The 23,576-nt window shown below is 34.0% G+C and overlaps 2 protein-coding genes across 2 annotated transcripts; both read left to right on the top strand.

The window, feature by feature from the left end:
* Window positions 1-7,778: 7,778 nt before the first annotated feature.
* LOC111398760 (CHD3-type chromatin-remodeling factor PICKLE-like) lies at window positions 7,779-9,479 on the top strand. Its single transcript, XM_023025842.1, has 6 exons — window positions 7,779-7,913; window positions 8,011-8,110; window positions 8,436-8,578; window positions 8,683-8,780; window positions 9,052-9,190; window positions 9,283-9,479. The coding sequence occupies exons 1-6, from the start codon at window positions 7,884-7,886 to the stop codon at window positions 9,454-9,456; spliced, it is 684 nt and encodes a 227-aa protein (XP_022881610.1). The 5' UTR covers window positions 7,779-7,883; the 3' UTR covers window positions 9,457-9,479.
* A 3,563-nt stretch (window positions 9,480-13,042) lies between these two features.
* LOC111398261 (CHD3-type chromatin-remodeling factor PICKLE-like) lies at window positions 13,043-18,782 on the top strand. Its single transcript, XM_023025188.1, has 6 exons — window positions 13,043-13,212; window positions 15,824-15,961; window positions 16,051-16,205; window positions 16,972-17,133; window positions 18,076-18,187; window positions 18,363-18,782. Exons 1-6 carry the CDS (start codon window positions 13,069-13,071, stop codon window positions 18,780-18,782), a joined length of 1,131 nt encoding a protein of 376 aa, XP_022880956.1. The 5' UTR covers window positions 13,043-13,068.
* Window positions 18,783-23,576: the final 4,794 nt, after the last annotated feature.

Here is a 23,576-nt window from a genome sequence, read left to right on the forward strand (position 1 = left end):
TTTTTTTTTTCAGCTTTATTGCTAGATAAAGTGATAATAGGCTAAAGTTGTGACTTTCACATGATACAATTATTACCGAGTGTGAAAAAATAAGAAGTGGTGGATTTTCTCTGGTCCTTATCACCAGCAAAATCAGAGTTTACATAACTTTTTAAGGGTTAGATTTTCAGATTTTTCTCAAATACAAATCTAATTCCTTAAGTTCCTACCATATATCTCAATAGTCACAATCTTTTATCATTGGCATAAAGGATGTTTTTTACTCTCCTTAATTCAGTTTGTATTTTAGGTGACTGAGCATGCGAAAGGTTCATGTGGGTTACAAGAGGGACATTAACTGATTTAGCCTCTTTCACGCCAAACTTGGTTAGAACCGTATTTAGGTATGATTATTGTGAAACATTAATAGATTTTCTTCCACGCTCCTTTTAATAATCATTCTTAGTACTTTCTTTGCATTCCCTAAATATTTCATATTAAATGCAAATTTTTGCGGGTTTTTAAGTCTTGTTATCTCAGTTTTACTGGAATTGGCAATAAGCACATCATCTACGTATAGTAGCAAATACACTTCACACCAAACGCTAGCATTACAGTAATATAAACAGTGATCATGTTCACTTCTCTTAAATCCAATTTTCAACATGTGTTGAGTATGATATATCATTGTCTTGGATTTAGTTTAAGTCAATACATATTTTTGCAATTTGTAGACATAATCATGCTTTTCCTTCTCCTCAAAACCTTGGGGTTGACACATATAGATATCTTTCTCTAACTCCCCATGCAAAAATGCAGTCTTGACATCTAGCTGTTCAAGTTCTCAATTGAATTGAACAATAAGATCAAGAATTAGTCTTATAGTCTTGTATTTGATAACAGGAAACAAGATCTCATTGTAATAAATGCCCTTCCTTTGAGTAAAGCCTTTGGCTACCAGCTTAACTTTGTACCTCGGGAAGTCAAATGGTGTACTACCATCTTTAGCATGAAAATTTATTTGCATTGAAAAATCTTTTGATTATTAGGCTTCTTTACTAATTTTCAAGTAACGGTCATATTTTTTCTTTCATTGCAGTTCTCCAATCCTTAAATTTGGAATATTCATAGCTTCTTCAAAGGAAGAAAGTTTTGAATGCTCAATAGTTTTACAGAAATCAAGGCAAAATTTATCAGGTTATTAGTTTTGTATCTTGGTTTTGGTTTGACGTGCCTTTTTCTCCTATCTCTAAAAAATTGATAACTCTGTGTACTTGTCTCAGTTATAGGTTCATTTATGTCTCATTTTCAGTTTCAAACCTTAGTTTGAGTTAGATTTACTTGACCTTCATCTTTCTTACCATTACCAATATTTTCACCATCTTGTTGAACTCCAATTTCATCAATTTAAGGTTGAGTTAGGCTTAATCTTATCAATTTGTTCTTTGGACTAAACAATTTTATTTTTCAAACATGTGATTTTAGACTCATTAAACACCACATTTTTGCTATTAATGATCTTAATGCCCTAAACACCTAACACCATAACCTATACTCCTCATCCCTTCAAGCATAACACATTTAGTTGCCCTAGGACCTAATTTTCCCTCAGTTTGGTATGCATATATAGCAAAGCCAATGATTCTAACATAGGATGGGTTTGGTGGCTTTCCAATCCATAGTTCATCGAGAGTCTTAAACTCTACAGAACTGCATGGAGATCTATTTATAAGCAAGCAGCTATAGAGATAGTTTCAACCTTGAAACCTTTGGCTAATCCAGAACTGATCAGCATATACCTAACTTTATTCATTCGAGTTATGTTCATTCTTTCAGTGATCCCATTTTTTTGAGGTGTCTGTTTAACTATTCCGCGTCTCACAATCCCAATGTTATTATCAAATTTTAAAGAATATCTCTCAACTACAAGAATTCTCAATGAAATGAGATTTCTTTTCAGGCTTAAGACATGTCTCACATTTTTTATTTGCCTAACAATGACATCATAAATCTTGATGGCAATGTACCAATTCCAAGAACACTTTGAGAGTTATTATCACCCATATATACTTTCTTGGGATTAATTTCTTTTTAGTTGTGAAACCTAGACTTAATAAGACACATTTGAAATGTACACCTTGAATTCAAGATATAGCCGTTATTAACTTCTTCATTAGACACGGTCATTACAAGTAGACAATCCAATAGAATTATTTAATTCATCATCATTTTGTTCCTTCATTTTTTTTCTTCCACTTAAAGCAATCTCTTTTAAAGTATACTAATTTCCCACAATGGTAACACTTCTTATTGCTTTTATATTAGTTTAGCTTTAGATTTAGATTTGAATTTCTTGTTTTGGAAATTATTTCCCTTTTTCTCAGTTATTCCTCTGGATTATTTTCATGAAGTTGTTTTAGATTCAATTTTAACCTCTAATTGAGATCTCAGAGCATTTAGTAACAATTAATTGTGTTAGAGCATTTTTTGTGTATTTAATAGCATTCGTGATATTCTTATGGGAATTAGGCAATAAGTTAAGTAGAATTACAGCAAGGTACTTGTCATCAAATTGCTTGTCATTATGAGCAAGGCTCTTAACAAGGATATTAAAGACCCTCAATTTAGCTTCCATTTTTTCCTAGTATCCATTTTAAACAAATCGTTTCTCTAAGAGGTATATCTTATTAGGCAATGTCTTAGTAAAAGAAATAGGGCATCTAGTGCAATTCACAAGGCTCTAGGAATTTTGGCATTTTCAAATTGTCTTATAATATTATCATATGGGTGTAGGATAATATAACTGTGTAATTTCATTCATATCTAAATTTCATTAGGTTTAGCTTTAAGTTCAGTAGAAAAAGTTTCAGGATCATCCAGGGCTTTAGCAATCCTTTGCTAGAATAATATGGTCCTCATTTTTTGTTTCTAGATGCAGTAAATGTCCTTTCCATCGAATTGTGACAATTTGACCTTTGAACCCATCACAGGTTCTATAAAAGGGTGGTTATTACTGTGGACATAAGTGATTTTTTAATCCAAGATCACTTAAGTTGCAAAAAAAGCTTTTGAATTTTTTTACAATTTATAACAAAGTCGACTGATCTCGTAATCTCATAATGTGAAAGCAGTAACAATATAACAAGTACTATTAGAAGCAGTAACAACAAATATCAATTCTAGTGTAACCAACAAAAGATCACACAATTATGCAAAGATTCTAAAATTATAAAGCATGCTTTAGTTTAACTAGTGTTGATTTCTAAGTACGGAGTTTAGAAAAATATGCCAAATATTTACTAACATTATACTTAAAATACAAAAGCAGAAAATGTGCTTTACAGATACCACAAAGAAAGTTAAAGAAAGATATCACCTAGTCTCGTTGTCAAACAATATTATAGAGCCTCAGAAATAATTTCAAAAGCTGATTTCCAACCCTAATTGCCAAGAACATCGGTTTAGGTCCAAAATCGATCCATCATTGTAAAATGCTCTAATATAAGATTTATTGGGTATTTTACCCTTAAATTTGAAAGTTCCAACGAATTATAGATAAATAATTATTTATTTGATTTGAAAACAAAAATGCTTGTTATTTATTATATGACAAAATAAAAAATAAAAAACCATATAGCAGTATAAAACAACACAAAAATATTGTTCACCTAGTTCGTCTAAGTCTAATTTAAAGGGCTCAACTGTAAGAATGTCACTAGTGTTAAAAACATTCAAGAAAGAGTGTACAATTAGAGATTAAATGATAGCAGAACGAACCCACCTTAACAAGAACCTTGTTTAAACGACTCTGTGCAGATTTACAGGTCACTAATTAGGACTAAAACACTATACACGGGTTTTACCACATGCTTATAACACAATAAGATTACAAATCGAGACCCTTTAAACTCTAAATGGTTGAGTGGTTGACTCTCTGTCATCGGATCCAACCAATGGTCTAGATCATTGTTAAAGAATCACAATCTTAGTGAACACAATCCAGCTAGTGAGAGAATGCCAAATGTCCATATCCTAGGCAGCTAAGGAGAAAAATGTTTTAATTTTTGCTTTTTGAGAAACACAATTTTACGAATACACATTCTCCGAATTTGGGGTATAAATCATAGTTATCAAATTCGACTGGCAAATAGATTAGGTCATCATCTCACCGGTGGAACTGGCGAGTCATTTCTTGAAATTATTTAAAAACTTAAATGTACAAATTTTTCTCGAAATAAAATTAAAATTTTAAAATCATTTATCACTAATTATGATATTAAATTTTAATTTTATAATTTTTATAAATATAGAATTCCTAATTTTATTTTATTTTTTAACATACGAAAAACTTATGTGTAGTAAAGTAATTGATTCATCTTTATTAAATTTATTCTATTTACATATTAGATGCATAAAAGAATTATTTGATATAGAAAGCTGATAATGTTGTAAAAAGGAAAGTTCATTAGAGTTTATTGGTGAATGACAATTATACTTCTGCAGCCCTATAAATTATCATCGTTGTATCTCTGATTCTGTCCTATAAATAGAGAGCTTTGATTTTTAATAAAACACACACAAATCTATTAACTTCTCCCTATTTTCTTCTCTTTTCTCTCTTTTCATAACACGTTATCAGCATGATAGCTTAATTTTTCAAAGTTTAGTAAATGCAGTAATTTTTTTATAAGTATAAATATTTATCATATGTGCTAAAATTAATTTGATGTCATGTGAATTCTTCCAATATACATGTACATCATAACAAGGTTGTTCATTCTCCTTCGCTTTTCGTTGGTATACATATTTATTTTAATTCGCGTTTATATGTGTAATATGTACACATATCAGTTCATGTATTTTGATTCATACTCAATCATTTTTACCAGGTATTATTCAGTATTAATACTGTCTTTTGAATCTATCACATATTAGCTCTACATTTAATTTCTATATATGTGAAATTCACATGCATGTTTAGTATCTTTTACATGTTAGTAAACAATTTAGCCAATAAAAGATGTAGCCAGTTTTGTTAACTTCTATGTATAGAGATTCTTTTTCCTAATGCATGTTTGGTAATTAATTTTTCTATATAAATTCATATCATGTCTATATGGTAAGATATAATGTTTGGAATTTATATATATAAAAAGGTTTGATCGATTTTCATGTACTTCATATAAATTAAAAATAATGAAGTTTTACAAATACGGAATAATTGTTAAGAATATTATTTGTAGATCTATCTACTACAAATATTTTATTGTTACTCTTGAAGTAGCACAACATTGACATATTGGTCATAAAGAATATTTTGTTATTCCTGAAGAATCCAAAATTCATGGTTATTAAAATTCATATGATGGTAATATTCTAGTATTACTCTCTCTCAAAGAGCGAATTTTATAAAATTCAGTTTATTTCTTGATTTGAAAAATTTCTTAGATCGATATCACATATGAGTATCTTGTTGTTGCTCCTGAAGTAGCGCAACATTACATGAACAATATTTTTTTAATATCCCAAAAGAATATTAATCATAAATATGTTTATTACAAATATTTTGTTGTTGTTCCTGAAGTAGCATAACATTATTATTAATATTCCAGAAGAATATTATGCTTATTTCTCCTGAAGAGCAAATCTTCATACAGATAAATGTCTTATAATGATAACATGCACTTATAGAGTTAATATTTTTAAACAAGAGTTTGTTGGCGCTCCTGAAGTAGCACGGCATTATTAATACTCTAAAAGAATATTAATTGCTCCAGAAGAGCATGATACTACAATTTCAATATTCTAGAAGAATATTGACTCAATGCTTCTAAGAAGTATAACTTAAATTATATTTATTTTAAATGAATATAGTATTGATATTCTTGAAGAAACACAACCCATGTTATAAAAATATTCCAAAAGAATATTAATTGTTCCAGAAGCGCATGATATTACTAATAAACGTATTAATCTAAATTATGTGTCTGACTATTCCCAAGATATGTGACCACCACGCGTGCAATTCTCATTTGTGGTTAACGATTGATATCCAAGGTTGCAGCCACCCAAATTTATCATCAATTCCTTCTTGTACAATTTTTGGAGGTTCTGAGGCAATGCTGTCTTCGTAAGTTTACAATTCATCTTCATATTCGATAGAAGGTAATACTAATTTTACGCGTATATATATGCATAATTATATCATGGTATCTAGTTAAATTTTGGTGACAAATTTTAAATTTATATTAAACAAAATGGACACTTAATTATTGCGGTTTATGGTTGTACAAGTACTATTTATTAAATTAGGTTCATCGCTAAATGTTTATTATTATTGTTTATCGTTTAATTAATTATCTCGTTCTTACCCTTATAATACACAATTTTAATACTCATATATTTGTCTACTATAAAATATTTTTGCTCTTGAATCAGCACATTACTATTAATGTTCTAGTTATATTTTACTTGCTCCCGAAAAATATAATTAGAAAATTGTATTTTTACTCCTGAAGAGCAAATTCTTGTATAACTTTCAATATTCTAGAAGAATATTGATATATTGTTCTTAAAGAAGTAATAATAAAACATGACGTGCCCTTGAGGTAGCACACATTTTGAAAAATTATATTTCGTTGTGTTCTTGAAGAAACACAAATACTTCAATACTGACTGTAATTTTTAAAAGGAAAACAACTTCCTTATTTTATTAATGTTCGAGAAGAATATTGATTTATCACTCTAGAAGAGCATACTATTTGGTGTTTTAATATTCTCAAAGAATGATATGCTATTGGAGAGCACGTCGTTATAATTTCAATATTTTTGAGAAAAATATTGATATATTGTTCAAAAAGAAGTAAAAAAATAATATATACAAGTATTCTTGAAGAATACAGTATTGTGTTTCTAAAGAAGCACAAATTTATGCATATTAATATTTTAGAAATATGTTATGATTAATTTAAATGTGTAATATTCCTGAAAAATATTATTCTATCACTTGTAAATAATCATAACTAGGTATATATCAATANATGCAATACCCTACTTAACACTACTTTTTCCAAGTATGTTGCACGATTTTGTTGTAGCTTGGGCTTGGGATAAATCTACTAGTAGAAGTAAGAACGTGTCTTTACTCTAGTAATCTCATTTAGGTATTTGATTGTATTATGAGGGTGTTTGATGGGGATTAAATTTAGATTTTTTGTAGATTTTGATAGACGTTTTTGAAATGTGTAGTTGAAAAGTTGTGGGACTCATGAAAGATGTGGTTAATATTGATCGTTTGATTTTGACTCAAATTAAAATTTGATTAAGGGCTTGTTTGTGCTCCCTTTAATTTCAAAAAGTGTATTATGGAATAGTGATTGAAGATGAAATGTGTGGTTAAAAAAGAAGGAATTTTTTTATTTATTTACGTGTAATGTTATTTTAATAAAGAATGTGTGGTTGAAAACGAGTACTGTAGAAAACATAACGTGGTATAATGGTTGACAAACAAAGGCTAAAATTTGAGCCAAACAGGGGCTTATATATCACTCTCGAGTGACAACAAAATTGTTCAACTTCAGTTTGATATTGCTCTTACTTACGCATATCAATCCATCTTATATTTTTGGCTAAACAGTTTTGAAACTTTGCTTCTTTCTATATCCATGTTAGTGTTACTACTGTGCTACAGCATCTGAATTGTTTAGCCTGTCTAACTAATTAACATTTGATGTTATTTTACTTCTCTTTGGGGAGGATTTCCCCTATCTTTGGCATAACCTTCCTGAATGCATCATTTACTGTATGCCAGCTGATTAGCATTAATTACTTCGTAGTTCTATTTAGTTCTGTACTTCAATAACCATAGGCCTCCTGCATTCCAGAACAACTTGGATGAACTTTTCATGCTTATGCATTTCCTTGATGCTGGGAAGGTCAGTGTCGTGCTACTTTTTTGAAGCTACTTTATGGAAAAAAATTCTGAAATATCTGAACCACAATGTTATAATTGCCATTTCCTTTATATGGCAGTTCGGAAGTTTAGAGGAGTTCCAGGAGGAATTCAAGGATATCAATCAAGAGGAGCAGATCTTGAGGCTTCATAAAATGTTGGCACCACATCTCCTTAGAAGTATGTTTCTAAAACTTGTGATTTTGAGTTGGTAGTTTTAATCTGTAACTTCTGTTATTGGTACCCTTTCCCCCATGACATCAACTTTCTTTAGCTTACTTATAAAGCTACTTTCTGTCTTATATAAATCCAAATGAGATGATTATCATTCGTAGTTCTATTCTTAGCTTTGGAAGTATTGTCATTTCTATGTTCTTTGGTAGGCCTTATTTACCCAAGGTTTTTGATAAGTTGACAGATGTACAAGGGTTTGGTAATCTCTAATATTCTTTTGTGTTGCTTTGAATTGTTTTAGCTGTGAATCATTTTCCCTTTCTAATTATAGGAGTGAAGAAAGACGTCATGAAAGAGCTACCACCTAAAAAGGAACTAATTTTGCGTGTAGAATTGAGCAGTAAGCAGAAGGAATATTACAAAGCAATTTTGACTCGTAACTATGAGACACTAACTCGCAAAGGTGGTGCCCAGGTGAGTCTACATGTTCTTGTATGTAATTCTTAGTACGTTATAATGAAACCTGTCATCTTATTATACATAAACTTCTAATCTACTTGAACTTTGTTGATTCTTAGATTTCCCTTATAAATGTGGTCATGGAACTGCGCAAGCTCTGTTGTCACCCCTTTATGCTGGAAGGTGTTGAACCAGAGGACAATAATGAGTTTGACAAGTAATATGTTCATTTGACTTCAAAGTTTTCATATTTATTGTTGATGGATTAGAAAATGGGTTTGCTTATCTAAAAATGAGAATACATATGGGAATTACTGGAATGCTTGTTGAAGTTGTGAGGTGCTGTACCTTGAGCCTTGTCTCGATGGACTTCATCTTAAAAGATGGGAAGATGGACTTGTTGCTTTTAGATTCAATTATTCAAACTTGTTTTTGTCTCACTTTTTTATAGTTACTACTGCTAATTCTGATAAATATATATGTGGCAGGCAACTGCTGGAATCCTCTGGAAAATTACAACTTTTGGACAAGATGATGGTCAAACTTAAAGAGCAGGGCCACAGAGTTCTGATATATACTCAATTTCAGCATATGTTGGATCTATTAGAAGACTATTGTAGTCGTAGGGTATGAATGGTGAATTATTTTTATTTACTTAAATTTACATATGCGAAAAAGGTTTCTGGAAATGTGATCTGATACTCTCTTTTGTTTCTCAGAAATGGCATTATGAAAGAATAGATGGAAAGGTTGGTGGAGCAGAAAGACAAATTCGAATAGATAGGTTTAATGCAAAGAATTCATCCAGATTTTGTTTTCTCCTATCTACTAGAGCTGGTGGTTTAGGCATAAACCTTGCAACTGCGGACACAGTAATCATATATGACAGGTGAAATTTGCAAGTTATGGTTCAATGGCATTATCTCGTCCTGAGTTGTCAGGAATTCTACGCTATATCAATTTCTTTATTCTGTCCGTTTTGACTTGTGTATGGTACATTATTGGTAGATAATATGAATATCTACTGGTGGATGGGCTTTTAACGAGCTTGTTTAGGAAATTTTATTTATTTATTTATTTATTTTTTTCTCTGTATGCTCCTTTAAGTTCCTCGCTTTCGTCAATACAAATTATTCTTTTAAATATACATCAAGTAGCTTTTTCACTGCTGAAAGAATCGATACAATACNAACGTCACAAAGGACAATTAGTTAATATGATACTTGATGGTACACCTAAAGCGTGATGATATTCAATTCTAATACAAAAAAAATCTCCAAATGGAGTAATTAGCAAGGATGGTCTCATTGAGGAGGCATACACTCTTATGAGTATTTAGACATAACATATTATAAAACCTCAGAAGAGGTTTAGGTACTTGATATATTGAAAACTGAGATATCTCAATAAGTTATGTTATCATGGAGAAAGAAATATAATCGAACAAGAGAATAAAAGGTCGTCGACAACAATTTTACACATGATGTACTGCATCATATAGCGAAGAATCGAAATAAATTCGTTGAAATATATCAATCGAGATAATAATTGGGCAAATAAAATGAATGCGATCTTAGTAAAATTGAACTTACTAGAGAAAGAAGTTTCTGGATATACAGTTCAAACACCAAGAGGTGTATACTTGTGCGAAATGAAAATGGAAAAAGCAAAGTCGTAATGTGATATGTACGACTTTTTACATAATGAATTTCGCGAACACTTGTATAAATAGATTAGTTATCATGTGGTGGATGTAATCACGGGTATTTTCCTTGTTAGTGTGATAATACATGAAATTTGATGTGCCTGTAATAAATGTAATTATGGATAATTTATCTTGTATTGTTTTGATACCATTCCGGAATGATTGAATATGTCTGAAACCTAATTCAAGTGATATTATTATGAGGGGAAGTAAATGCGCGTTGTACTCTTTTTCCCTTGACTAAGGTTTTATCCCATTGGGTTTTCCTGATAAGGTTTTTAATGAGGCAACTTTTATAGCGTATTCAAAAGAATAGTGTACTCTTTTTTCCTTCAATAGGATTTTTTCCAACAAGGTTTTTCCTAATGAGGTTTTAATAAGGCATATTCTTCGTGTAATTAATGTCTATAACATGCAAGATATTTACCGTCAAAATAATACATTATATGTATGAGACTCTTGAATAGATCAACAAAAGCTATTTTTCGAATTATCATGTTACTACAGTTATCAAAGAATGATAAAGTATCCCTTACGAAGACAGTGTTATTTGAAGATTGTACAAGACAACATGAGGCATTTCACCAAAGTTGCAATATTGAAGATAGTGACATACTAGGCAATGATGAATTAATACAAGAATTGAAATCAGGGAGAATAACTATACTCTTTTTCTTTCGATCGAGTTTTGTACCATTGGGTTTACTCCAAATTATTTTTACTCCTTTTGTTGGTATTTTTGCCCCATTGGGTTTTTACCAAATAATGTTTCAATAAGATAGATATTTTATAAGGTGTCAATTCAAGGAGGAGTGATGTAAAAAGGAAAGTTCATTAGGGTTTACCCTTGTAGCCCTATAAATTATCACCTTTGTATACCTGATTTTGCCCTATAAATAGAGGATTTTGGTTCTTAATAAAACAAACACAAGTTTATTGACTTCTTCCTATTTTCTTCTGTTTTCTCGCTTTTCATAACAGATAACACAATTTTTTTTTTACCTTTATTATTCAACTTATATGTGGTATGCAACGAACATATTTTAAATTAACTAATTTACAAGAAAATTGTGAACTTATAGCACCTAAAATCGTTCTTTGTTCCACTCGTCTAGCGTTCAGCTTTAAAGTTGGGTCATGAGTTCAATTCACATCTCCCCAGATTTTTTTTTTTAAAAAAAAAAAAGTAGTTTTCGATCGATCTAATTGCCTTATTATTTCAGAAATTCTTTAAAGTTGGGGTCATGAGTTCAATTCACATCTTTCCAAAAAAAAAAAAAAAAAAAAAAAAAAAAAAAAAAAAAAAAAAAAGAAAGAAAGAAAGAAAGAAAAAGTAGTTTTTGGTCGACCTGATTGCCTTATTATTTCAGAAATTGCTGGCTATTTTTTATTGTGGTCAAGTCAAGCTTTACCCCAGCCTTGAGTAAGGGTTAGGTTGGATTTAATAACTATGGTGTAAATAATTGTAATGATAAGTCCTGCTGGATTCAAAATCTTTAAAATTCATTTTTTTTAACAAATCACTTTGTAATCACACATTCTCTTAATAAAATAATTTTGCACATATGCTCATACTTTTTCCTTACTTTTAATTGCATATTTTTTAAAAAGTAATGCCATTTAGTCTCAATAGAGTTACAGTAGTTTAGGTGGTGCTAATATAACATTAAGTAATAAGCAGAATTAAATAAGTGTGCTAATGTGACATTAAATAATAAACAAAATTAAATAAGTGTGCTAATGTGACATTAAATAATAAACAAAATTAAATAAGTGTGCTAATGTGACATTAAATAATAAACAAAATTAAATAAGTGTGCTAATGTGACATTAAATAAAAAGCGAAATTAAATAACTTATTTAATTCCACTTTTTATTTAGTCTATCATCTTGTGCCAACTAGATTAGGGTTGCAATATTTGTGGGGGCCACATATCATTATTCTTTTCTAAAATATCACTTTTTAATAAAATATATTCTAAAAAATTTTACATCAAACATTCCAAATATTTTAATACCCGAAACAATCTTTATACTATAGATATTTTATAAATGGAACTATTTAGGTCCATGTCATTATTGGAACAAAATTCGAACTAGATTCCTCGATTCGAGTTCGAATGCAGCTTTAGTTCTACCCATAATATATTTTAAAGAAAATGGTGAACTGACAATACAAATTATTTCACATAATTCTAGGGTCGAGTATCCATAATTCTAGTTTAAGATTCAATAATCAGCTTGGACCGGATTGGTTTTCAATTTCGGTTCCTAATTTATTTATTTTTAGAATCTAACATAAACATTTCGTTCGGATTTGAGAGATTCGATACTGATTATGATGCACTAAGCTCTTGTTTGATTCAACTAGCAAAAAGAATTAAAATTTAAATCAAAATTAACAATTAATTTTCATAATACATTTATAACATCTACTACTTTTAACCACACATTTTATTAAGCCCTTGTCTGTCACTTATTTTCTCTCATTCTTTCTCATTATTTTTTCAAAAGTACTCATTTTCAACTACACATTCTTTATTAAAATAATATTATACGTAAATCAAAAATATTTTTTTTAATTACACATTTCAACATTAATTCCAAAATAATGAGTGACAAACACAACCTAAATTTATTAAAAATTTAATTTTTATATAAATTATACGTGGCTAAGCCCCTGTTTGGCCCCCATTTTGTGGGAAAATTAATGGGCAGATTAGTTTTTTTAAAAAAATGAGTGGTTGAAAAAGAAGGAATTTTTTTTTCTTTTGCTTTTTCTGGATCAAGAGTGTAGAAAATGGCAAGTTTAGTTGAGAGGCTTCGGGTTCGATCTGATCGAAGGCCCATTTACAATATAGACGAATCGGACGACGAGGCTGACTTTTTTCCGAATAAATCTGATTCCGTCTCTCGTCAGGAGAAAATTGAGAGGCCTGATGCGGTAAATTTCATCTTCTTCTTGTTTAACCTAACTTATATGCTGTTATATTTTTATATAGACACGTGGGGGCTCTAAAAGGGCAAAAATACTCTGGCTCATTTGAAGTTTTTTAATAAGCAGTATTGTTACTTACATATATGTTTGGTGAACTCTACAGTATTTTCATGTTTGAATTTTTTTTGCTTCTAAGAATGGGAAGTACTTATAAGATTTGACAAACATATGTTTCATGAATATGTACTTATAAGCACATTGAAACAACCTTTTATGCTGTTTATTTTGGTTGCTTATTTCGGTGGCCCAAGACCTTTTGCAAATATTGAAAAGGAGGATTTTGCAATTTTTTTGGGTTTGAATGACTTAGCGTGACTTATTTGCAGTTGTATTTATGTATAGATTTGTGAGAGCACTTTTTTATGTCAGAAATGCCATTGCCTATTTGAAGCTTAAAAATTTCCATAAGCAATATTGTTCTAAATATATATTTAGATATTTTTTTTACTTGTAAGAATGGAAAGTACTTATAAGGTTGGATGAATATATTATTCACAAAAATGTGGTTATAAACACAATCAAGAATCTATGCTATTTCTTCTGGGTGCTTATTGCTGTTGGCCTCTTTTATTAATATTGTAAAAGGAAGATTTTTCAGTTTTGCAGCTCTTGACTGACTTTTCAAAGGAAGTTCTTTTACTAGGGATTATTAGTTTATGCTATCTGATGAAAGTGAATATCATTCATTAATGTAAAGATGCCACTGCTAGTTACAGCTGTTTCTGCCTTGCTGCTTCCAGCGCTATGTTAGAAGTGTTGATGGTGGTGCATATAACATTATACTAGTTCTTTTACTGATTTGAGAATGTTTTATAGAGCTGGTGAAAATTGAGTGGACAAAATATTTAATTTTTAAATGTAAAAATATTTTCAGGTAAATATGTTCTGTTTATATTTTTTTCATAGTCAAAATGAAGGTAAACTCATAGCCATACTTAGCAGAGATTATTTTAGTTCGTAGGATGACAATGGATTGTGTACCTCATCGTCCTGAAATCATATCTTTGTTTGATTTTGAATTCTTTGATTCGTTTCGAACGTGTGAATACGCATCCTTGAGGTACAACCTTTTTGATAATTGGTCTCTATAGTTTCTATATCCATTATTGAAAAGATTTTCATATCATTAAATTGTCAATGCACAAATCTTGGAGTTTACACCTTGTGCATTGGGGCTTGCCTAGTGTAACATTGCAATTCTGGTGGGGGAGCTAAATGGCCTGGCAAAGCCTTTACCATTTAGATCATTCTTGAGACAGATACCAGAAGTTAAAGATCCAATAACTGATAACAAGAGCAAAACTAGAATTAAATTTCCGCGCCCGGGGGGGGGGGGGCTGAAGTGTAAAATAATAGTGTTATTAAACTGTAAACTCAAAAGAAAACTATGAATAAGTCCTGAAACTTGATGAATATTTGATCAGGAATGTTTTCTCAACAATTTATAAACCCTTTTGGGCTGCATTTTTACGAATGCTTATTTTTTTAAGACCAATTTTCAATCACATGTCCTCCCATAAAATAATTTTACACGTAAACCTAGAAAATTTTCTTCTTTTTTAACTATATGTTCTTCAAAAAAATCACTATTTCAAAATACATTTTAACTCAAAAATGGATCTCAAACAAGCTAAAAGTCATAAAGTAAAAAATTGGAGGTTAGGAATGCTTAGAAATACACACAAGAGTGTAGAGAACATGAGAAGAATGTGAGAAGCCTAGAAGGGGAGGGAATTGAGAAGGGGCGAGGAGGAGACACTAGGAAAGGAAAAAATAAATTGTGAATGCTAATTAGGCCAAATGGACTAAGAGCCTATTTGGTGCTGATTATGGGAATAATTTTTTAATCGTTACCTTAAAAGGTGAGTCTCACCTGTGAGTGAAGTTGTTAAAAATGACGGCTGACTATGTTAAGTAACGGTCAAAAAATTAATTTTTGGCTTGAAAAATTAGAACCAAATGGGGGCTAAATTTAAGATGCAAACAACACTAAATTCCAGCCACTTCTTTTATCTTGGGCTATAGCTCAATAGTAGGGTCTTGCCCATGACTGATAATCTATGTTGTATGGACATTGAGGTAGTGTATTCGTGCTTGACACGTGTTAGATACCGACATTTTTCAAATGCTCAACCATGGCAAATTTTTTCTTTATAGAAAAATTAAATATTTTTTAGTTCAAAGCAATTATTAAATAATAAATAGGTACTCACATTTAAAAAATTTTAACAAGAAAAGTTAATAACAAGTACAAAATTAAATTTATACTATATAAATTAAGAATTTTAAAAAATTTAATCGACGTGTCATGTACTTTTTTGAGCATATTGGTGTGCGGATGCACTTGTCTATTTAGATGCATTATAGCAGATAATGTATAGCCATTTCAAATTTCGTTTTTTCTTGTTTTCTGAAATAAGCATTTTCTTCTGTGAATTTTTATCTATACACACGCACACCAAAATATTTTTTAATGCCTTTCAGGACTAGGAAATTTGTGTTATGATTTGTTCGGTATGTCTATTAATTTTTATATATTAACTCATTCTGTCAATAGAGGGATGGTTCATGTCAAGCTTGTGGGAGGGATGGCAATATATTGAGCTGTGAAACATGTACTTATGCCTACCATCCCAAGTGTTTACAACCACCAGTGAAAGCTCCTCTTTCTGGCAGCTGGAAGTGTCCTGAATGTGTATGTTTGTACTAACTTCTCATATACATCTAGAATTGGGAACTGAGATTATGTGTCATTTTATTATAATTCACAACTAATTTTCACAGGTTAGCCCTCTGAATGATATGGACAAAATACTTGACTGCGAGACACGTTCCTGTGCTGCAGATGAGAGTGATGTATCCAAGCCGGGCTCTGAGCAATCCTTCATGAAACAATATTTAGTGAAGTGGAAGGGACTGTCCTACCTCCACTGCACATGGTAGATTTTCCATTATGAATTATCTGAACTGAATTATTTGGAACAATTACCTTTTTTTCCACCTTTTCTATTGGATGGAAATTCTAACTGAAATTGCTAGTTTGATAGTACTTCCTCCGTCTATGGTTATTGCTCCACTGTTAACAGTTTGGTATACATATATATACATATATCTATATATACACATACCACTGCACATGGTAGATTTTCCATTATGAATTATCTGAACTGAATTATTTGGAACAATTACCTTTTTTTCCACCTTTTCTATTGGATGGAAATTCTAACTGAAATTGCTAGTTTGATAGTACTTCCTCCGTCTATGGTTATTGCTCCACTGTTAACAGTTTGGTATACATATATATACATATATCTATATATACACATACGTGTGTGTGTGTATATACACACATATATGTATATATATAGATATATGTATATATATATTTGCGTATATATATGTGTGTGTGTATATATTTTACTTTGTGAATTAATTACCGGTAATGTAATTAGTTTAAGTCAATTTTTTTTGCTGAAATTGTTGAACTTTGAAATATAGCCCTTTTCATTTAGATTAATATAACCACTGTATATTATAATCCTGTAATTGCTTGTGATGTCATTCCTGAAAATGTCATTTTCACTAAGAAATGTAGAAATGTCACTGCATTACTGCGACAGAGTAATTTTTTATTTTTTCTCATTTTGTTTTATATAGTTTAGTGCTCTTGTTCTTAATTTTATGTTGCTGTACTTCTTGTTGCAGGGTGTCAGAAAAAGATTTTGTTAAGGCATACAAGGACAATCCTCGTTTAAGAATGAAAGTAAACAATTTCAACCGTCAAATGGATGTGGCGAACAACTCTGAGGATGAATATGTTGGTCTGCGACCTGAATGGACTACTGTTGATCGGATTCTTGCATGCAGGTTCATCCACCAATCTTTGATTTGTTGGACATATTTCGTGTTTGAGTTTTATGAAAATTTTATTATTTGAAATTAAAACTACATAATAATTTTGCTATTACCTTTTTCATTGCATTGTTTTGGGTTGTGCATTTTCAGTCACTGACCGAACTTGGATTATTTTAAAACATGTATTAAAACATGTACTTGTTTATCTATGCTACTATAACTTTTGTTCAGGCTTGACTTCATATTTGGAAGTTGAGTCGTTTCAAACTGGGGGTATGTTTGCTCAAACATGCTAAATTGTCACACCTGGTGTTATAGATATGCAGCATGTTGTATGCTTCAACTTGAATTTCCGAAGACCGAGGCACCAACTTGACCTCCATTTACTAAGTTAACATGGGCCCACTATCAAATTGAGGTACAATGAGGTTGTCAACGATAGGCTTGCTGATGAGTTGGGAGTGGTTAAATGCTGAATTCAGGCATAGAATACCAATGATGCACTTGATGTATGTTGTAAAATAGAATAGTGGAGCTTGGATCGGCCAATTTAAGAAGTTGCAGATAATGGATGGCAGATTGTTCCTGGCTAGAACTTGATTTCACCAGCTTGTTTCTTTCTTGTTTAACATTCTATTCCTTGTTTCTCCCCCACTCATTTTATGGGTTTGATCATTCATTGGATAATATTCTCATTTTAGATGCTACTGCTATGGCATGAAGTTGTTGGGGTAGGTGAACGAGACTACACTTTTGATAGAAACATTGCTCCCTTTCCTTTATAGTTAGTAAGTCAGCTACCTACTTTCCCTTACGATAGATATAGGAGCAGTGTCACGATCGAAGGAGATTAGGTGTCTGATCTATTTGAGGATAGCTTGGATAGACCACGAACCTCCGCTAAATGTGATGCAATGAATGTGATAAGCCTCCCATTAGATTAACTTATTCTAGAAGGATCAGGAAGAAGGGGGAACCAGCTGGAAGGAGGCATAACCGATTCTGTTACAAGCAAGTGGCTCCACAAGAGACTATATATAGCAGTAGGAAGAGAAGCAATAGGCAGGCAATAGTGAGAGTTGAAAGGGAAAGTTGTATCTCGTTCTTTATCTTCATTTCAGTTTACTTTCCATTCACAGATTCAATAAAATTCTTCAATTGTTAAGTTCCTTTAATTGGAGTCCTAACAAATTGATATGAGAGCGGTTGATTTTGATGATACAAAAGAAGGTAGACAATAGGATGGAACTGATCGAAAGGAAAATGGAGGAGTGGGAAGGGGAGATGCAACGCCTTCTAGGATTGGAAAAATCAATAGAACAATTGACCCAGAGCATGGCCAAAATGTTGCAATCGATGGAAGAAACCAGAAGAGCAATGACGGTACTCTCCAACCCAAAAAATTATCTGAACAGAAGGAAGGAGACGGGACCAGCAGTAGTTGTGAAAAGGCTATGCAACATAACAAACTAGAGAAGTCCATGGAGAATCATTGTATTGTGGAAAAAGGGAAGTGGCCAGGAAGAGTAGGGGAGGAGAGTTATGGGAAATCCACTGTTACCATGCCCCAAAATAGAGAAGAGGACGCTGGCGGCGGGTGTGAAAACTGGAAATGCTCATTTTCTGCGGGGAAAATCTGGATGGATGGTTGTTCCGAATAGAGTGATACTTCGAGGTGAATGGGTTAATTGAACGAGAGAAACTGGGGGCAGTGGCAGTGAGCTTGGACGGTGATGCAGTATCATGGTTTCAGTGGACGGAGCCGTGATCACCTATCCTTTCCTGGCAGCAATTACTGTTGCGCTGTAGGTCCACCTAGGAAGGAAATCTATGCGAGAGTTTTTTGGCCATCAGACAAAGCGGCATCGTAGCAGAATTCTGTCGCGAGTTCGAACAGTTAGCCGCACCGTTAAGGGAGTATTGGATGAAGTCCTTGAGAGCACGTTCATAAATGGATTGAGGCCAAATATAAGGGTTGAGATAAGATTATTAGGCCCAAATGGTTCGGGCCCAATTATGGAAATAGCCCAGAGGATTGAAGATAAGAACCTAGTTGTTAGAAGTATTCAAGAGCCTACTGCCAAAATCGTAAAACATAATCTACTCCCAGTCCGATCAGAACTAAGGAGGTTCGAGAATTTTCCCCACTAAAACAATTACTGTTGGAGAACGACCGGCTGCTGCCCAGCGAGAAATTCTGGTAAGACGCCTAATTGATGCAGAGTGGCAATCAAAATGGGAGAAAGGGTTGTGTTTCTGGCGTGATGATAGATATACTACGAGACATGTCTACAAGAATCATGAATTGCGGGTCGTCTGGTGCATGAAGATTATAGTGAAGAGTGGGAGGGAGCTGGCCTCTTTGTAGAAGAGCAGCTGCTGGAGGTAGGGGATAAGGTAGAACTATCCCTGAATTCGATGGTTGGACTAACTACACCGGGGACCATGAAGTTGCGAGGGACAATAGGTCGCGAGTAGTAGTGCTGATTGACTGTAGGGTAACCCACAACTTCTTGTTCCTAGAATTGGTTCAGCAACTAGGCATTCCGGTCACAACTACAACCAGCTATGGAGTAGTAATGGGTACATGAGAATTGGTGAAGGGAAAAGGGATATGTAAAGGGGTGACTCCGGAAGTGTAAGGGACAACCGTAGTTGAAGATTTTTGCTGTTAGAACTGGGTGGTACAAATGTAATATTGGGAATGCAGTGGGTGGGTACTTTGGGGAATATGGAGGTCAACTGGAAACTCCTGACCATGTGCTTCCATATGGGGAACGCACCAACAACACTAAAAGGAGACCCCCTCCTTCACGAGGCCGATGTGTCCCTCAAGGCATTGGTAAGAGCCCTATAGCATGAAGGCTAAGAGGTTTGGGTAGAACTCGGAACTCTCACGGCAAAGGAAGATGAGAAACAAATAGTCAGCTGCTCGCTGGGATTATGCAGGTCTTGCAGCGTCATTGGCAAATCTTCGAGGAACCAAAAACCTTGCCCCCAGTGCGAGACACTGATCATTCGATCACATTACAGGAAGGAGTAGAATCGATCAACGTGAGACCCTACAGGTATCCTCATGTGCAGAAGAATGAAATTGAGAGGTTGGTGGGGGAAATGCTAGCCGCTGGAATAATTCAACCCAGTACTTAGCCCGTTTTCCAGCCCGGTGTTACTGGTAAAGAAGAAAGACGGCAGTTGGAGGTTTGCGTAGATTACAAAGCTTTGAACAAGGTGATTGTCCCTTATAAATTCTCGATTCCTGTCATAGACGAGTTACTGAATGAACTTCATGGGGTAAAGATCTTTTCGAAGCTGGACCTGAAGGCGGGGTACCATCAAATTCGAGTTTGGAAGGATGATATAAGTAAAACAACATTTAGGACTCATGAGGGGCATTATGATTTATGAATTTCTGGTGATGCCGACGCGCCAGCAACTTTTCAATCGTTGATGAACCAGGTGCTAAAAAAAAAATCTGAGGAAATTAGTGTTGGTATTTTTTGATGATATTCTCATATATAGCAAGGACTTAGCAGCCCATGAACAACATTTGGAATTGGTTTTCACGTCCTTAACAACTCACCAATTAAGTGCAAACGCAAAGAAGTGCTTGTTCGCTCAACAACAGCTTGAGTACCTGGGACATTTGGTGTCATCAAAAGGGGTGGCGGCTGACCCAAGTAAGATTGAAGCTATGGTACAATGGCCGACCCCTAGAAACCTGAGGGAGCTCCAAGGATTTTTGGGGTTGATTGGGTATTAACGAAGGTTCGTGGCAGGTTATGGTACTATTTCATGGCCGCTTACACAACAGTTGAAGAAAGATGCTTTTGGATGGACACCCGAAGCGGAGGCTGCTTTTCAAAAACTGAAGCAAGCTATGGTTACCGTTCCAGTGTTAGCACTTCTAGATTTTTCTCAGCCATTCATCATCGAAACTAATGCATCGGGATATGGGTTGGGTATTGTACTCATGCAAAAGGGGCAGCCCATTGCCTATTTTAGCCTAGTTTTGTTGGCCAAATCTCAACTAAAGTCATTCTACGAAAGGGAGTTAATGGCCATTATGCTAGCTGTCCAGAAATGAAGGCATTATGTTTTGGGTCAGAAATTCATTGTATGCTCTGATTAACGAAGTCTGAAATATCTCTCCTAGAGCAACGAGTAATACTGGCCGACATCCAACGTTGGGTAACTAAGTTGGGGTATGAGTTCGAGATTCATTATCGCCCCGGACTAGAAAATAAAGCTGCAGACGCCTTGTCGAGGGTCTCGCCACAGGTTAAACTCTCTGCTCTTGCCTTTCCACTAATTGTGGATGTACAGTTGGTGACGAGTCAAGTCGATGCCGATCCCCGGTTGTGAAAAATTAAATAGGAGCTGCAAGAGGACTAGACTCTCATCCTTGTTATTCGTTAGAGCAGGGCTAGTTGTTGTACAAGGGCCGTCCGGTGCTTCCTTGTTCATCATCCTTGATTTCCCCACTCTTAAAAGAGTTCCATTGCAGCGCAATAGGGGGCCATTCTGGTTTTCTTCGCACTTATAAGCGGCTAACAAGTGATTTGTTTTGGAAAGAAATGAAGGACATTAAGCGATTTGCGGATGAGTGTCCAGTTTGTCAATAGAACAAAAGCCTGGCATTATCTCCAGCAGGTCTCCTTCAGCCGCTGCCTATTCCTCAACAATTTGGGAAGATGTTTGCATGGATTTTATTGAAGGGTTACCGAAATCAGGGGGATTTGCTCAATACTGGTTGTCGTCGACCGATTAAGCAAGTACGGTCATTTTATACCACTCAAACATCCTTTCACTGCGCCAGTGGTTGCACGTGTTTGTGAAAGAAGTCATTAAGCTCCATGGTGACCCACGCTCAATTGTGTTAGACCGAGACAAGACTTTTGGACAGAAATTTTTGGATTGCAGGGGACTTTTCTTCGTTGAAGCACAGCCTACCACTCTCATACTGATGGGCAAACAGAGGTAGTGAACCACTGTATTGAGGCGTATTTGAGGTGTTTTACTTATGACAAGCCACGCAGCTAGAGTAATTAGTTACCCTGGGCTGAATATTGATACAATACTACGTTTCATGCTTCGACGAACACCACACCATTCCATGCTGTATATGGACATGATCCTCCTACTCTTGTCTGCTTTGGATCTCAGTCTGCAAAAGTCTCTGCCATGGAACAACAGTTAAGTGTCCGAGATGCCCTGTTAGAAGAACTTAAAACTCACCTCATGTGTGCTCAGATAAGAATGAAACTTGTTGCTCGTCGTGAGGTCCAATTTAATGTAGGTGACTTGGTGTATGTTAAACTTCGCCCATATCACCTCCGTTCCTTGGCCAAAAAGTCTAATGAGAAGTTAGGGCCTCGATACTTTGGCCCATTCAAGGTTTTGAAACGTATCGGGATGGTAGCATATCTATTAGAGCTGTCCCCCACAGTAGCTAGTCACCTCGTCTTTCACATAGCTCAGTTGAAGGTGCTGGGGTCAAATGAAACTTGCCAACAGATACCACCCCACCTGCAAGATACCTTGGAGTGGCTAGTTGAATTGGAGCAGGTCCTGGGAGTTCGACCTTATGTAGCAGGGCACCCTACTAAGAATGAAGTTCTGATCCAATGGAAAGGTCTCCCTGATTCTGAGGCTTCTTGGGAAACTGCGACATCCATCGTCCATCATTTTCCCGATTTCCACCTTGAGGACACGGTGTCTTTGGAATCCGAGGGTGATGATAAGCCTCCCATTTGATTCACTTATTCTAGAAGGATCAGGAAGAAGAAGAACCAGCTGGAAGGAGGGCATTACCGATTCTGTTACAAGCAAGTGGCTCCATAAGAGACTATATATAGCAGTAGGAAGAGAAGCAATAGACAGGCAATAGTGAGAGTTGAAAGGGGCAGTTGTATCTCGTTCTTTATCTTCATTTCAGTGTACTTCCCATCCACAAATTCAATAAAATTCTTCAATTGTTAAGTTCCTTTAAGTGGAGTCCTAACAGAATGACACCAGAAGAATACGCCTTTGTCCATAAGCTGAGGGACCAAGTCAATGTTCAATAAGGATCCCATCAAGAATGGCCCATAGCTTCTCCTTGAGTATAGGACAAACACCATAGGAAGAGAAAAGTGTACAAATACATCGTCTAGAGTGATCCAAATGAAACCACCACTAGCAAAATTATCCGACGCATTCATCAATGTTGATTTTGTAGGATCCCACCATTAGAGCGTGCCATGAAACGAGGAGAAGGTAGGTGTGGGTGAGAGCAATACCAATAAAATGATGATATCCAAGTTCCCTCGCCAATGCACGAACTGAAATAAACGGCTCATGTAAAGAAAGGAAATAGCCTGAAATACTTGCCATATGAACCTGTGATGCTCCATAGCTGTACCCTGGTATTTCGCTTCATTCCTCGCAATTGATAAGAACCAAAGAATGAAAAA

Source organism: Olea europaea, chromosome 8, assembly GCF_002742605.1.
Source record: "Olea europaea var. sylvestris chromosome 8, O_europaea_v1, whole genome shotgun sequence".
Lineage (NCBI taxonomy): Eukaryota > Viridiplantae > Streptophyta > Magnoliopsida > Lamiales > Oleaceae > Olea > Olea europaea.

Excerpts from the sequence above, each read along its gene's own strand:
- LOC111398760 (XM_023025842.1), top strand. The coding sequence starts at position 7,884 with ATGCTTATGCATTTCCTTGATGCTGGGAAG. Across the intron at positions 7,914-8,010 it reads ATTTCCTTGATGCTGGGAAG|TTCGGAAGTTTAGAGGAGTT; the intron begins GTCAGTGTCGTG and ends TTTATATGGCAG. Across the intron at positions 8,579-8,682 it reads CTCGCAAAGGTGGTGCCCAG|ATTTCCCTTATAAATGTGGT; the intron begins GTGAGTCTACAT and ends GTTGATTCTTAG.
- LOC111398261 (XM_023025188.1), top strand. The coding sequence starts at position 13,069 with ATGGCAAGTTTAGTTGAGAGGCTTCGGGTTCGATCTGATCGAAGGCCC. Across the intron at positions 15,962-16,050 it reads GCTGGAAGTGTCCTGAATGT|GTTAGCCCTCTGAATGATAT; the intron begins GTATGTTTGTAC and ends TAATTTTCACAG. Across the intron at positions 16,206-16,971 it reads TCCTACCTCCACTGCACATG|GGTGTCAGAAAAAGATTTTG; the intron begins GTAGATTTTCCA and ends TTCTTGTTGCAG.